Source organism: Nesoenas mayeri (genome assembly GCF_963082525.1).
Source record: "Nesoenas mayeri genome assembly, chromosome: 25".
NCBI classification, from domain to species: Eukaryota; Metazoa; Chordata; class Aves; order Columbiformes; family Columbidae; genus Nesoenas; species Nesoenas mayeri.
In genome coordinates this window covers 2,621,575-2,632,424 of record NC_137549.1, presented here as the reverse complement: position 1 = coordinate 2,632,424, position 10,850 = coordinate 2,621,575, and the positions used below count along the sequence as shown (strand labels likewise).

The window sequence follows — 10,850 nt, the reverse complement described above, 5'->3', positions numbered from 1 at the left end:
CCCCCGGCGCTGCCCCACGCTGGGGGGTTCAGCCCCTGGGGGCTGCTGAGCCCAGCCTGGGCACCTGGTCCATGTTGGGTCCTGGTCCTTCAGCTGCTGAGCTTGAGGAGGCTGTAGATCTGCTCCAGGACGTGGGTGAAGCTCTGGTCTTTGGGGGTGCGGGAGGCCAGGGAGCCCTGAGATGGGGACACAACCCAGTTAATTAGAGTCACAGAATCATTTTGGTTGGAAAAGACCCTCAAGCTCATCGAGTCCAACCATAACCCAGCCCGGGCACTGCCCCATGTCCTGAGAACCTCATGTCCGTCTGTCCAGCCCTCCAGGGATGGTGACTCCAGCACTGCCCTGGGCAGCCTGTTCCAATGCCCCACAGCCCTTTGGGGAGGAAATTGTTCCCCAAATCCAACCTCAACCGCCCCTGGCGCAACTTGAGGCCGTTTCCTCTGCTCCTGGCGCTTGTTCCTGGGGAGCAGAGCCCGATCCCCCTGGCTCCAAGCTCCTTTCAGGCAGTTCAGAGATCAGAAGGTCTTCCCTCAGCCCCTGTTCTGCAGCTGAACCCCCAGGTCCCTCAGCCGCTCCATCACACTTGTGCTCTAGAATTAAAACTGGGAGGGTGGGCGCTGGAGCTGACGCCCCCTCCTCACCTTCAGTTTGTCCAGGTAGGTCTGATCCTGACTCCACAGCTCCTGGAACTTCACCAGGTCGGGGGCTCCCTTGTAAAACTCAACCAGCAGTGTCTGGGGGGGGTAAGAGAGGGGGGGCTGCAGACACTGGGGCTGCCCCTGGCCCCGGCAGCACCGAGAAGAGACTGTCAGTGTCAACTGTCAGTGTCACCGGGGCTAACAGCAAGATGGGGACGTGTCCTTGCTGGGGCGGGTGGGGATTTTGGGGCCCCCACCCCACGCTCACCATCTCCTGCAGGACATCATTGGTGAGGAACCCATCCTGGATGTAGGTCACCTCCACCTCCATGGGGATGCCGTAGTCATTGGGTCGTTGCTGGGGGACGGGAGAGCGGGGTCACCCCACGGCACCGACATCACCCCATGGCACTGGGGACACCCCCATTCCAAACACCCACCCCCCCAGGGACAGCAACCATTTACCTCCGGCGGCGGCATCACCCAGAAGGGCGCGATTTTGGACTCCACGCCGGGGTTCCCGTGGTAGTAGGGTCCTGGGGGTGAAAGATGGGGCTGACACGGGTACGGTGACGGCAGCCCCACGCCCCCGGCCCCCGGTGCTGCTCTCACCGCAGATGAGCGCCAGGCAGGGCTGGAAGCCGTTGCCGCTGCCCTGCAGCTTGAGCTGATAATCCATCTGCGCGTCGATGTCGTGCAGGGAGGGCAGCGCGGGGCCGAAGGGGTGGCTGTGGTACCAGCCCACCAGCGACAGCCCCCGCAGGAACAGGCTCTGGCAGATCTAGGGGGGGGGCAGATGTTGTGGGACCCCCCCCAAGACCCCCATAACTCCCCGCCCAGGGCTGCTTTACCTCTTCCTCCACGGCGCCGGCGGCTTCGGCGTCGCCCAGGCGGGTCCGGCACGGGAACGCTCGCAGCACCGTCAGCACTGCCAAGGGGGGGCACAGGGGTGGGTGGCTCTGCCGTGGGCTGGGGGGGCCACCCCGCCAACCCATGCCCCCCACCCCACTCCTTACACTGCGTGCTGGTGTCCCACCGCCCGCCCAGGTACCCCACCACTTCGCTCCGCGTCAGGTGGCTGTGGAAATCCTAAAGGAAAAGGTTAAAATCAAACGGTTTGTTCCCAAAATGATGCTGGGGACACCCCCCACCTCCCTGCGGGTGTCCCCAGTACCATGGTGTCCCAACCCGTCCCCCGCCGGGGAGGGGACGCACCAGGAGCAGGAGGACGTTGCTGGAAATGGCCACGTTGAAGGGCTGGAACTTGTTGATGGCGGCGAAGGACGTCACCTCCACCAGGGTCTGGGGGCTCCTGGAAGAGCCACAGCCCCCCCTGCCACAGCCGCCCCCCCACACCCGTGGGGCTGGCGGGGGCACCCGTGGGGTCCTTGTCACACCCTACCTGGCCGAGTCGCGGGTCCCCAGGGTGCAGTAGCGGACGGGCACCCGGGGTTTGCTCTCCAGGCTTTTCCCCGGGGGGCCGTGGTCTGCAAACCGCAATGTCCTGTCACCACTGCCGGGCGTCCCACGGTCCCCCGGGACCCCCTGTGTCACCTTACCCGTCCCCGCCAGCTCTGCCAGGCTCTTGCACTGCTGCTTCTTGCTCTTCTCCTCCGTTCTTTTGGCAGCTGCCGGCTCCGGCACGGGCACCCGACCTTCCCTCGTCGCCTCCTCCTCTTCCTCCTCGGGCATCTCCTCCTCCTCGCCCTCGCTGGCCAGGCTCTGCGGGCAGCACCGGGCTGGCACCCACCCCCTCCCACAGCAGGGGGGGCACCCCAGGGTCCCCCCGACCCACCTCCTCGGCGGGCGGCGCGTTGGGCTGGTGTTTGCGGAGCCAAGCGGCTTTATACTGGTCCAGCTTCTGGCCCTTGTAGCGCACGGACGCCCAACCACACCCCGACTTCTTGGCGGGGTTCACCAGGCGCTTGCAGTGGGTGGCCCAGGCACTGGGCGAGTTGAAGACCTGGCCCGTCTCCTGCCACGTGATGGTCCCGTCCGCACCCAGGTCCCCCACAAACTTCTTGCCCTGGGGGGTTTGGGGTGAGCGGGGAGGTCCCCTGTCCCCCATCCCTGTCCCCGACCCCGTGTCCCCCGGCCTCACCAGGTAGTAGATGGAGAGGACGCCGCGGGCCGGCTCCAGGAGCCCGTCGCGGAGCAGGACGCGGAGGGTGATGCCGCGGCGGGTGAGCACGGCCCCCCGCGCGCCCCCCGCCTCCTTGGCCCCGCTGCCCCCGTCCGGCTCGGCCTCCGCCTCGTCCAGCCCCGGCTCCAGCTCGTCCTCGTCCTCCTCCAGCTCGTCCCCACCGGGGGAGGCGGCCGCCAGCGCTGCGGGAGGGGACGCGCCATGCGGGGGGTGCGCACCCATGGGCGTCCCTCCGAGAGCACCCTTGGGTCCTCAGCCAAGGGAGGACACTGCAGATGGGGACACTGGGACAGGGACGCGAAGGGACATGGGGACTGGAAGGTGTGGATGCGGCGACACAAGCAGCGAGGACACAGGAAGATGGGACACAAGGGGGATGGACACAGGGACATGAGGACTCAGGGACATGTGGGGGTGTGGGGCCACGGGGACACAACGATAGTGAGCTGGGGCACGTGGGGACGTGGCCGGGGGACACAGGGACACGGGGACGAGGTTCTCCCGGCCCAGCAGGTGCCCAGAGCCCGGTCTGAGCCCAGCGGGGTGCGGGGGACACGGGGCCCCTGGGGGAGCGCCGCCCCCGCCCCGCTGCCCGCGGGTGGCCCGGGGTGTCCCCAGCCCCTCCCCGCGGGTGTCCCCAACCCCTCCCACCCCCACGTGTGTCCCGGGGTGTCCCCAGCCCCGCGCCCGCGGGTGTCTCGTGCCCCGAGGGTCCCGCGTGTCCGCGCACACGCGTGTGTTTGTGTGTGCGCGCGCAGGTGCACAAGCGTGTGCACGGCGCGGGGGGGGAAACGGGAGGGCGCGCAGGTGCATGTGCGCGCGCGTGCGCGTGACCCTCCAGCGTGCGTGCGCGACGCGCGTGTCCCGGCCGGTGCGCGTGTCGGTGCGCGCCCGGTGCGCGCGCCCGCCGGTACCTGCCATGATCCGCTCGCGCCGCTCCCGCCTCCCCCGGTGCGCGCGGCAGCGGCGGCGCCACGTGACGGGGCGGCCCCGCCCCGCCCGGGGGGGTTGGGACGGACACCGGCACCGGGCGGGGGGGGGAACAGCCCCGCACCTGCCGCACCGGGGGAGACGCGGGGACACCCACCCGCACCCCGCCCGGGAACACCCCCCGCTGCCTTTCCCCGGTGCCCGCAGCCACGCGGGGGGGGCGCACCCGTGGGTGTCCCTCCAAGAGCGACCTTGGGTCCTGGGCCAAGGGAGGACACTGCGGATGGGGACACTGGGACAGGGATGCGAGGGACGTGGGGACAGGAAGATGTGGATATGGGGACACAGGAAGATGGGACACGAGGGACACCCCCCGCTGGCTTTCCCCGGTGCCCGCAGCCCGGGAGGGGCCGGCCCGGCAGCACCTGCGGCGGGCGGAGCCACCGCCCCGGCGGGACCGACCCCGGCCCAGCTGCGGGGGCTCCGTGGAGAAGCGGGACCGGGGGGGGCGGCACCCTTCGGGACCGCGACCCAGCACCCCCGGCACCGACCCCCGGGTGCCAGTAACTGCCCTCGGCACCCCCTGGCACTGTCCCCCCGGCACCGACCCCACCCGGTTCTCTCCGCCGCTGCGTCCCCGCAGCGCCCGGTGCGTCGGTCCCGGTGTCCCCGCAGCCCCCCGTGCGGTGCCGAGTCCCCTCCCACCCCCGGGGCTACCGGAGGGTCCCGGCCGGGCTGTGCGCACCTTCTGGGGGGTCCGGGACTGCGAGGTGCAGGATCCCCGGGACTAGGACCCCTCGTGGGACACCCCGAGGCTGGAGACACCCCTGGGCTGGGTCACTGGGCACCCCCAGATGGGACCCCCATGCTTGGGACCTGCTCGGGGGGGGCACCCCGAGCCTGGTACCGCTGGCAATGGGGACAAGTGGTGGAGCAAGGGGGTCCCTTTGAGGTGAGGGGGTGGGAGGGAGCCCGGACACCCCCCACGGTGCAGGTGTCGCGGAGGAGCTGCCAAGAAGCTGCAGCTGCAGCATCGGGGACTGATGGGTGCCAGCATGGGAGGGGCAGTGCCCCCCACTTTGTGCCAGGAACCGGCTGGGACAGCAGTGCCCCCCTCCAGAATGGCACTGAAAAGGGGGGTGCGAGTGGCACAGCTCAGTCTAGGGCAGCAATGGACCCCCCAAGCTATACATTCGGGGGCCCCCACCCCAAATAAAGGCGCTGCCCACACCACATCCCCCAAAAAACCCCTTCCCCACCTTGGTGCCCCCCATGCCCCAGCCACCACCACGTCACACCTACATCCCAATTTATTCTTCAGGCCAGAAGCAGCTCTCGGTGGGGGGGACGTGCCCAGCCCCGTGCCAGCGATGGGGGGGGCGGCACGGAGCTGGGGGGGTTCGGCTGGTGTGGCCACGGGTGCTGCTGCACCCCAGCTCTGAGGGTGGCACAGCCCTGCCAGCGCAGCGCATGTGGAAAAGGGGGTTTGGGGGGGTACATTCAGTGCTCTCGCCTGGGGTGCCCGGGGGGGGCACGGCTCTAGGGCAGGCTGGCGTTGGAGCTGCTGGCCGTGCTGTTGCGTTTCTGGAGACATTTCACAGCGCTGGGCACCTGCAGACCCGAGGTGACGTGGAAGCTGCCGCACCAGACCTGCGGGCGCAGGAGAGCGGCTGGGCTAGGGGGGCTGCCACGGGGATGGGGGGCTCAACCCTCCCACCGGCAGCCCCCCGGGAGCTGCCCAGCCCCGCCGGCCCCGTACCGTGAAGGCGGGCAGCACCGGCTGCGTGAACTTGGCCTTGAAGGTGTGGAGCAGCTGCTTGGTCCTGGCGTTGTAGAAGGACAGGAAGCCTGTGGGCACAGAGGTGGGGCACGGGGGGGGTCACAGGTGGGCACAGAGCTTGCAGACCCCCAGTGTGCTGTCCATGGAGGTGGCAATGCCAGTGATGGACACTTTAGTGCCCATGCTGGTGGCAGTGCCCATGCTGGACATCTTGGTGTTCATGGTGGTGGCAATGGATGTACTGGTGTCCATGGTGGTGGCAATGTCCATAGTGGGCACCCTAGTGCCCATGGTGGTGGCAATGCCAATGATGGACACCCTAGTGCCCATGCTGGTGGCAGTGCCCATGCTGGACATCTTGGTGTTCATGGTGGTGGCAATGGATGTACTGGTGTCCATGGTGGTGGCAATGTCCATGGTGGACACCCTAGTGCCCATGGTGGTGGCAGTGCCCATGGTGGACATCTTGGTGTCTATGGTGGTGGCAATGCCATGGTGGACATCTTGGTGTTCATGGTGGTGGCAATGGATGTACTGGTGTCCATGGTGGTGGCAATGTCCATGGTGGACACCCTAGTGCCCATGGTGGTGGCAGTGCCCATGGTGGACATCTTGGTGTCTATGGTGGTGGCAGTGCCCATAGTGGACATCTTGGTGTCTATGGTGGTGGCAATGCCATGGTGGACACCCAGGTTCCCACAGTGGTGGCAATGCCCATGGTGGACATGCTGGTGTCCATGGTGGTGGCAGTGCCCATGGTGGACATCTTGGTGTTCATGGAGGTGGCAATGGATATACTGGTGTCCATGGTGGTGGCAATGCCCATGATGGACACCGTAGTGCCCATGCTGGTGGCAGTTCCCATGGTGGACATGCTGGTGTCCATGGTGGTGGAAATGCCCATGGTGGACACCCAGGTTCCCACAGTGGTGGCAATGCCCACGATGGACACCGTAGTGTCCGTGCTGGTGGCAGTTCCCATGGTGAACATGCTGATGTCCATGGTGGTGGCAATGCCCATGGTGCACATGCTGGTGGCCATGACAATGGCGATGCCCATGGTGGACACCCAGGTTCCCATAGTGGTGGCAATGCCCATGGTGGACATACTGATGGCCATGATGGTGACAATGCCCACAGTGGTGGCATCCCCTGCGCCCACCCCCAACACTGCCTGTCTCCCACCCCATCCCGCACCCACCTTCATGGAAGTTGCAGTAGACGCCAATGCAGTCGGGCACGGGCACGTCCAGCACCTTGGCCTTGTTGGCGTGCTTGGCGCTGAAGCTGACCTGCAGCCAGTTGTTGAGGTGGAGGCACCAGGAGGCCGAGGTCTTGCCCAGCTGATCGAACTTGCCCAGGCTGCGATACGCCACCCCCACGCCGAAAGCTTTGCTGTCCCGGTCGTACCGCACCTCCCAGTAGTGATCGTCACCGTCGATCAGCGTGTCACCTGCGGGCAAGTGTCATGGCTCTGCCTGCGGCACCCATGGGTGACACATCCTGTCCCCAGCCCCGCCACGTCCCTCTGGGTGACCTGTGCCTCAAGTTGCGCCAGGGGAGGTTGAGGTTGGATGTGGGGAACAATTTCTTCCCCAAAGGGCTGTGGGGCATTGGAACAGGCTGCCCAGGGCAGTGCTGGAGTCACCATCCCTGGAGGGCTGGACAGACGGACATGAGGTTCTCAGGACATGGGGCAGTGCCGGGGCTGGGTTATGGTTGGACTCAATGATCTTGAGGGGCTTGTCCAACCCAAATGATTCTGTGATTCTCTACCCACCTACATCACCCCCTGCACCCTCAGGGTCACCTTCTCCCCTCCTGCACCCCTGAGTGCCTGCAGGGTCCCCCCCAGCACCCACTGGGTGTCCCCAGCTCTCACCCAGCACCGTGTAGGACTCAGCGGTGAAGCGATCTCTGCCCCCGCGCCCTGAGGTCATCCTCTTGGGCGACTGCACCGCCCTAGGACAGACACCAGCATGGAGAGGTGGGTCGGCATCACCCGGGGGGAGCGGGGACAACACTGGGGTGACAAGGGGGGATGACGTTACCTGGCAGGCGAGTTGGCGGGCGAGGCCGTCCTGCCCTTGCCGTCCTTCTCGCGCGCTTTGACGTCCTGCACCTTCCCCCCCGTGGCGTCCCACTCCACGCTGAGCTCCTCCACCCGCAGGTTCTGGTGGCACGTGCTGGCGTCCAGCCGAAACATGAACGCTGGGGACAGCCACCGTCAGCGCGTGGCCCCCGGCCCCAGGGGTGTCAGAGCCCTGGCACACTTGGGAAGGGGTGGCACGAGGGGTGACGTGTCCCCTGCCACTCGCCTGGTACCCACCTCTCGTTTCCAAAGTGACCGGCTCGGAGAACTCGCCCGCCACAGCCTTGTTACACGCCCGGACCCGAAAATTCATGTATTTCATGTCAAACTTCAGCCCTGCGGGCAGAGCAGGGTCACAAACCAGGGCACGGGATGGGGGCACTGTGACCCCCATGTCCCCTACAAAGCCTGGCACAACCTCACACCCTGCCACCCGCGGTGCCCTGGCTCATTTGGGGCTGGTTTTGCCCCTGCCGTGCCCTCACCCGACAGGGTGTACTCGGTGCTCTTGATGCCCTCGACCACCATCCAGGGCTGGTCCTCCTTGGCGCGGGGGGGCCCCTCGAAGTTGGTTTTGCGATACTCCAGCACGTAGTGGTCGATCTTGCTGTCCTCGTCGGGCATCCTCCAGGCCAGCGTCACACAGTTATCGGCCACCAGCGACTCCGCCAGGTCGATCTCGGGGGTGCTGGGCACTGCCCGTGGGAGCAGTCGTGCCAGAGTCCCCCCCCGGCCCTGCTGCAGCCCCACTGCCAGCCAGGGTGCCCACAACAACCCCCCCCTGCACCCCAGATCCCACCCTGGGGACCCCAAGCCTGCCCCTCAACCCTCCAACTCAGCACCTTCTTGACCCTCTGGGTGGGGGCACCCCAGACCTGGCACCCCCAGCTCCTCACCCCATCCCCTGGCATCCTTAAACCCTGGACCCCCGTCCTTGTGCTGTCCCCTTGCCAGGCTGGCACAGCACCCCGTGTCCCCAGCACCAGCCTTCCCTTGCACCCACTGTGCCCTGTCCCCCTGTGTCCCCATGTCCCCATCACCCATGGGTGATACCTGGCAGGAAGGCGAGGGCCTGGAGCAGGCGACGTTCCTGGGCAAAATCCACCATCAAGTGGCTCATGTTGTCGCTCACCTTGGCCTTGAGCGAGAGGCGGAAGGCGGGTGCCATTGTCACGCTGCACGGGGGAGGACACAGGGACAAGGGTCAGTGGGGATGGCAGCCAGACACCCACCCAGCCCTGACTGCCCCCGAGCACCCCCGGGGCCACCCGCCCTGGCTGGGAGGAGGGTGGGAGTTAGTGGGACGGGGGGGCACGGGGGTGCCGTACCTATCCTTGATCTGTTTGGCAGCCTTGCGAGCGCAGAGGAAGAAGAGGAGGAAACAAAAAAGCAGATAAGAGAGCAGCGCCAGGAGCCAGCACAGTGCAGTGTGACCGGACCCCCCACCCCAGTGCCAGAGTGTCCCCATGGCAGTACCCAGCAGCACAGTTTCCTTGCAGAGGTACCCCATGGCACAGCACCCCTGCATCCCCACAGTGTTACCCCATGGCACAGCACCCCTGCATCCCCACAGTGTTACCCCATGGCACAGCACCCCTGCATCCCCACAGCATTTCCCCACAGCGCAGCATCCCTGCATCCCCACAGCGTTTCCCCACAGCGCAGCATCCCTGCATCCCCACAGCGTTACCCCACAGTGCAGCATCCCTGCATCCCCACTGTGGTACCCCACAGCACAGCATCCCTGCATCCTCACAGTGTTACCCCACAGGACAGCATCCCTGCATCCCCACAGTGTCATCCCACAGCACAGTATCCCTGCATCCCCACAGAGTTATCCCACAGCACAGCATCCTTGATGTGGTACCCAGCAGCACAGCATCCCTGCATCCCCACAGTGTCATCCCACAGCACAGCATCCTTGCTGTGGTACCCAGCAGCACAGCATCCCTGCATCCCCACAGAGTTATCCCACAGCACAGCATCCCTGCATCCCCACAGCGTTACCCCACAGCACAGCATCCCTGCTGTGGTACCCAGCAGCACAGCATCCCTGCATCCCCACAGCGTTACCCCACAGCACAGCATCCCTGCTGTGGTACCCAGCAGCACAGCATCCCTGCATCCCCACAGCGTTACCCCACAGCACAGCATCCCTGCTGTGATACCCAGCAGCACAGCATCCCTGCATCCCCACCGTGGTACCCCCATGGCACAGCACCCCATACACCCGCCGGTGTCCCCCGTGTCCCTGCCAGGTGTCCCTTTGTCTTGGGAGAAAGGGGACAGCTGGCAGCTCTGGGATTCCCCCAGAGGGTCTCTGTGCTTCCCCCAGCCCCACAGCCAGCCCAGTGTTGCCCCAGTGCCCAGCACAGAAAGAAAGAAGGGTGCAGCATCAAGTGGCCAGCAAGGGGGAGTCAGGACACCCCCAGCATGGGGGGCAGCTGGACAGGGACATCCCCCTGCGCCAGTGGGGACGCACCTGGGAGAAGTCATGGTGGTTGGCTGTCCCCAGGGCCTGGTTGGCCGCCTCCAGCAGCTCCTCCGAGCTCTCCAGGGCCTTGGCACATGCTGCCAGCTGGGCCTGGGGAGGGGACAGGGACAGCGGTGGGTGAAGGTGACAGTGTGGGGGACACACACGCAGGGCGGGTGCTGACCTGCAGCTCGTAGGTGCGGCTGGCGCGGTCCTGCTTGATCTTCATCAGCATCTCCTCCTTCAGCTCGTCCAGCAGCGTGTACAGCGACTGGAACTCGCCCTCCAGGTCCTCTTGCACCCGCGACGAGTTCGCCTGGTGACAACGCATCAGCGGGTGCCCCCCCACCCAAGAGCGTGGAACGGGGGGCTTGGGGGGGGGATCCCCAGTACCTCCACATTCTGCATCATCTGCTTGAGGGAGTAGATGAAGTTCTGGATCTCCTCATTCTTCACGGCCAGGGTGGTGATGATCTTCCGCAGCCCCTCCTGCCCGGCCCCCCGCGGTCAGCACCCCCGGCCCCCCCTCGGCTCCCAGTCCCTCCCGGGGCCGGTGGTGCCAGGCGCGGGGGGGGGGGCTGTGCCGGCATGGCGGGAGCGGGATGACTTGGCAAGTGTGGGAGTGCGGAGTGGGGGCAGCGAGGGGGCATAGCCCTGCACCCCCTGCCCCCCTCCATGTCCCCTGCCCCCCTCCATGTCCCCTGGCCCCCTCCATGTCCCCTGGCCCCCTCCATCCCCCGCACCCCTTCACCCCTCCTGCCCCCCTCCCTCCTGCACCGCTCCATCCCTCC

At 66.5% G+C, this 10,850-nt stretch overlaps 2 protein-coding genes across 2 annotated transcripts; both read right to left on the bottom strand.

The window, feature by feature from the left end:
• Positions 1 to 8: 8 nt before the first annotated feature.
• Positions 9 to 3,006, bottom strand: MPND (MPN domain containing; the record flags this gene model as incomplete). Its single annotated transcript, XM_080359170.1, has 11 exons — positions 9 to 176; positions 645 to 737; positions 910 to 999; positions 1,107 to 1,177; positions 1,254 to 1,422; positions 1,493 to 1,569; positions 1,658 to 1,730; positions 1,857 to 1,953; positions 2,044 to 2,363; positions 2,437 to 2,667; positions 2,743 to 3,006. The coding sequence occupies 11 exons, from the start codon at positions 3,004 to 3,006 to the stop codon at positions 90 to 92; spliced, it is 1,572 nt and encodes a 523-aa protein (XP_080215296.1). The 3' UTR covers positions 9 to 89.
• A 2,247-nt stretch (positions 3,007 to 5,253) lies between these two features.
• FSD1 (fibronectin type III and SPRY domain containing 1) lies at positions 5,254 to 10,554 on the bottom strand (the record flags this gene model as incomplete). The annotated part of the gene is made up of 12 exons (XM_080359248.1): positions 10,453 to 10,554; positions 10,244 to 10,375; positions 10,069 to 10,170; positions 8,915 to 8,937; positions 8,640 to 8,761; positions 8,072 to 8,281; positions 7,824 to 7,922; positions 7,546 to 7,705; positions 7,377 to 7,456; positions 6,696 to 6,947; positions 5,474 to 5,562; positions 5,254 to 5,364 (listed from the first exon to the last, which is right to left on the bottom strand). The coding sequence occupies exons 1-12, from the start codon at positions 10,468 to 10,470 to the stop codon at positions 5,254 to 5,256; spliced, it is 1,398 nt and encodes a 465-aa protein (XP_080215374.1). The 5' UTR covers positions 10,471 to 10,554.
• Positions 10,555 to 10,850: the final 296 nt, after the last annotated feature.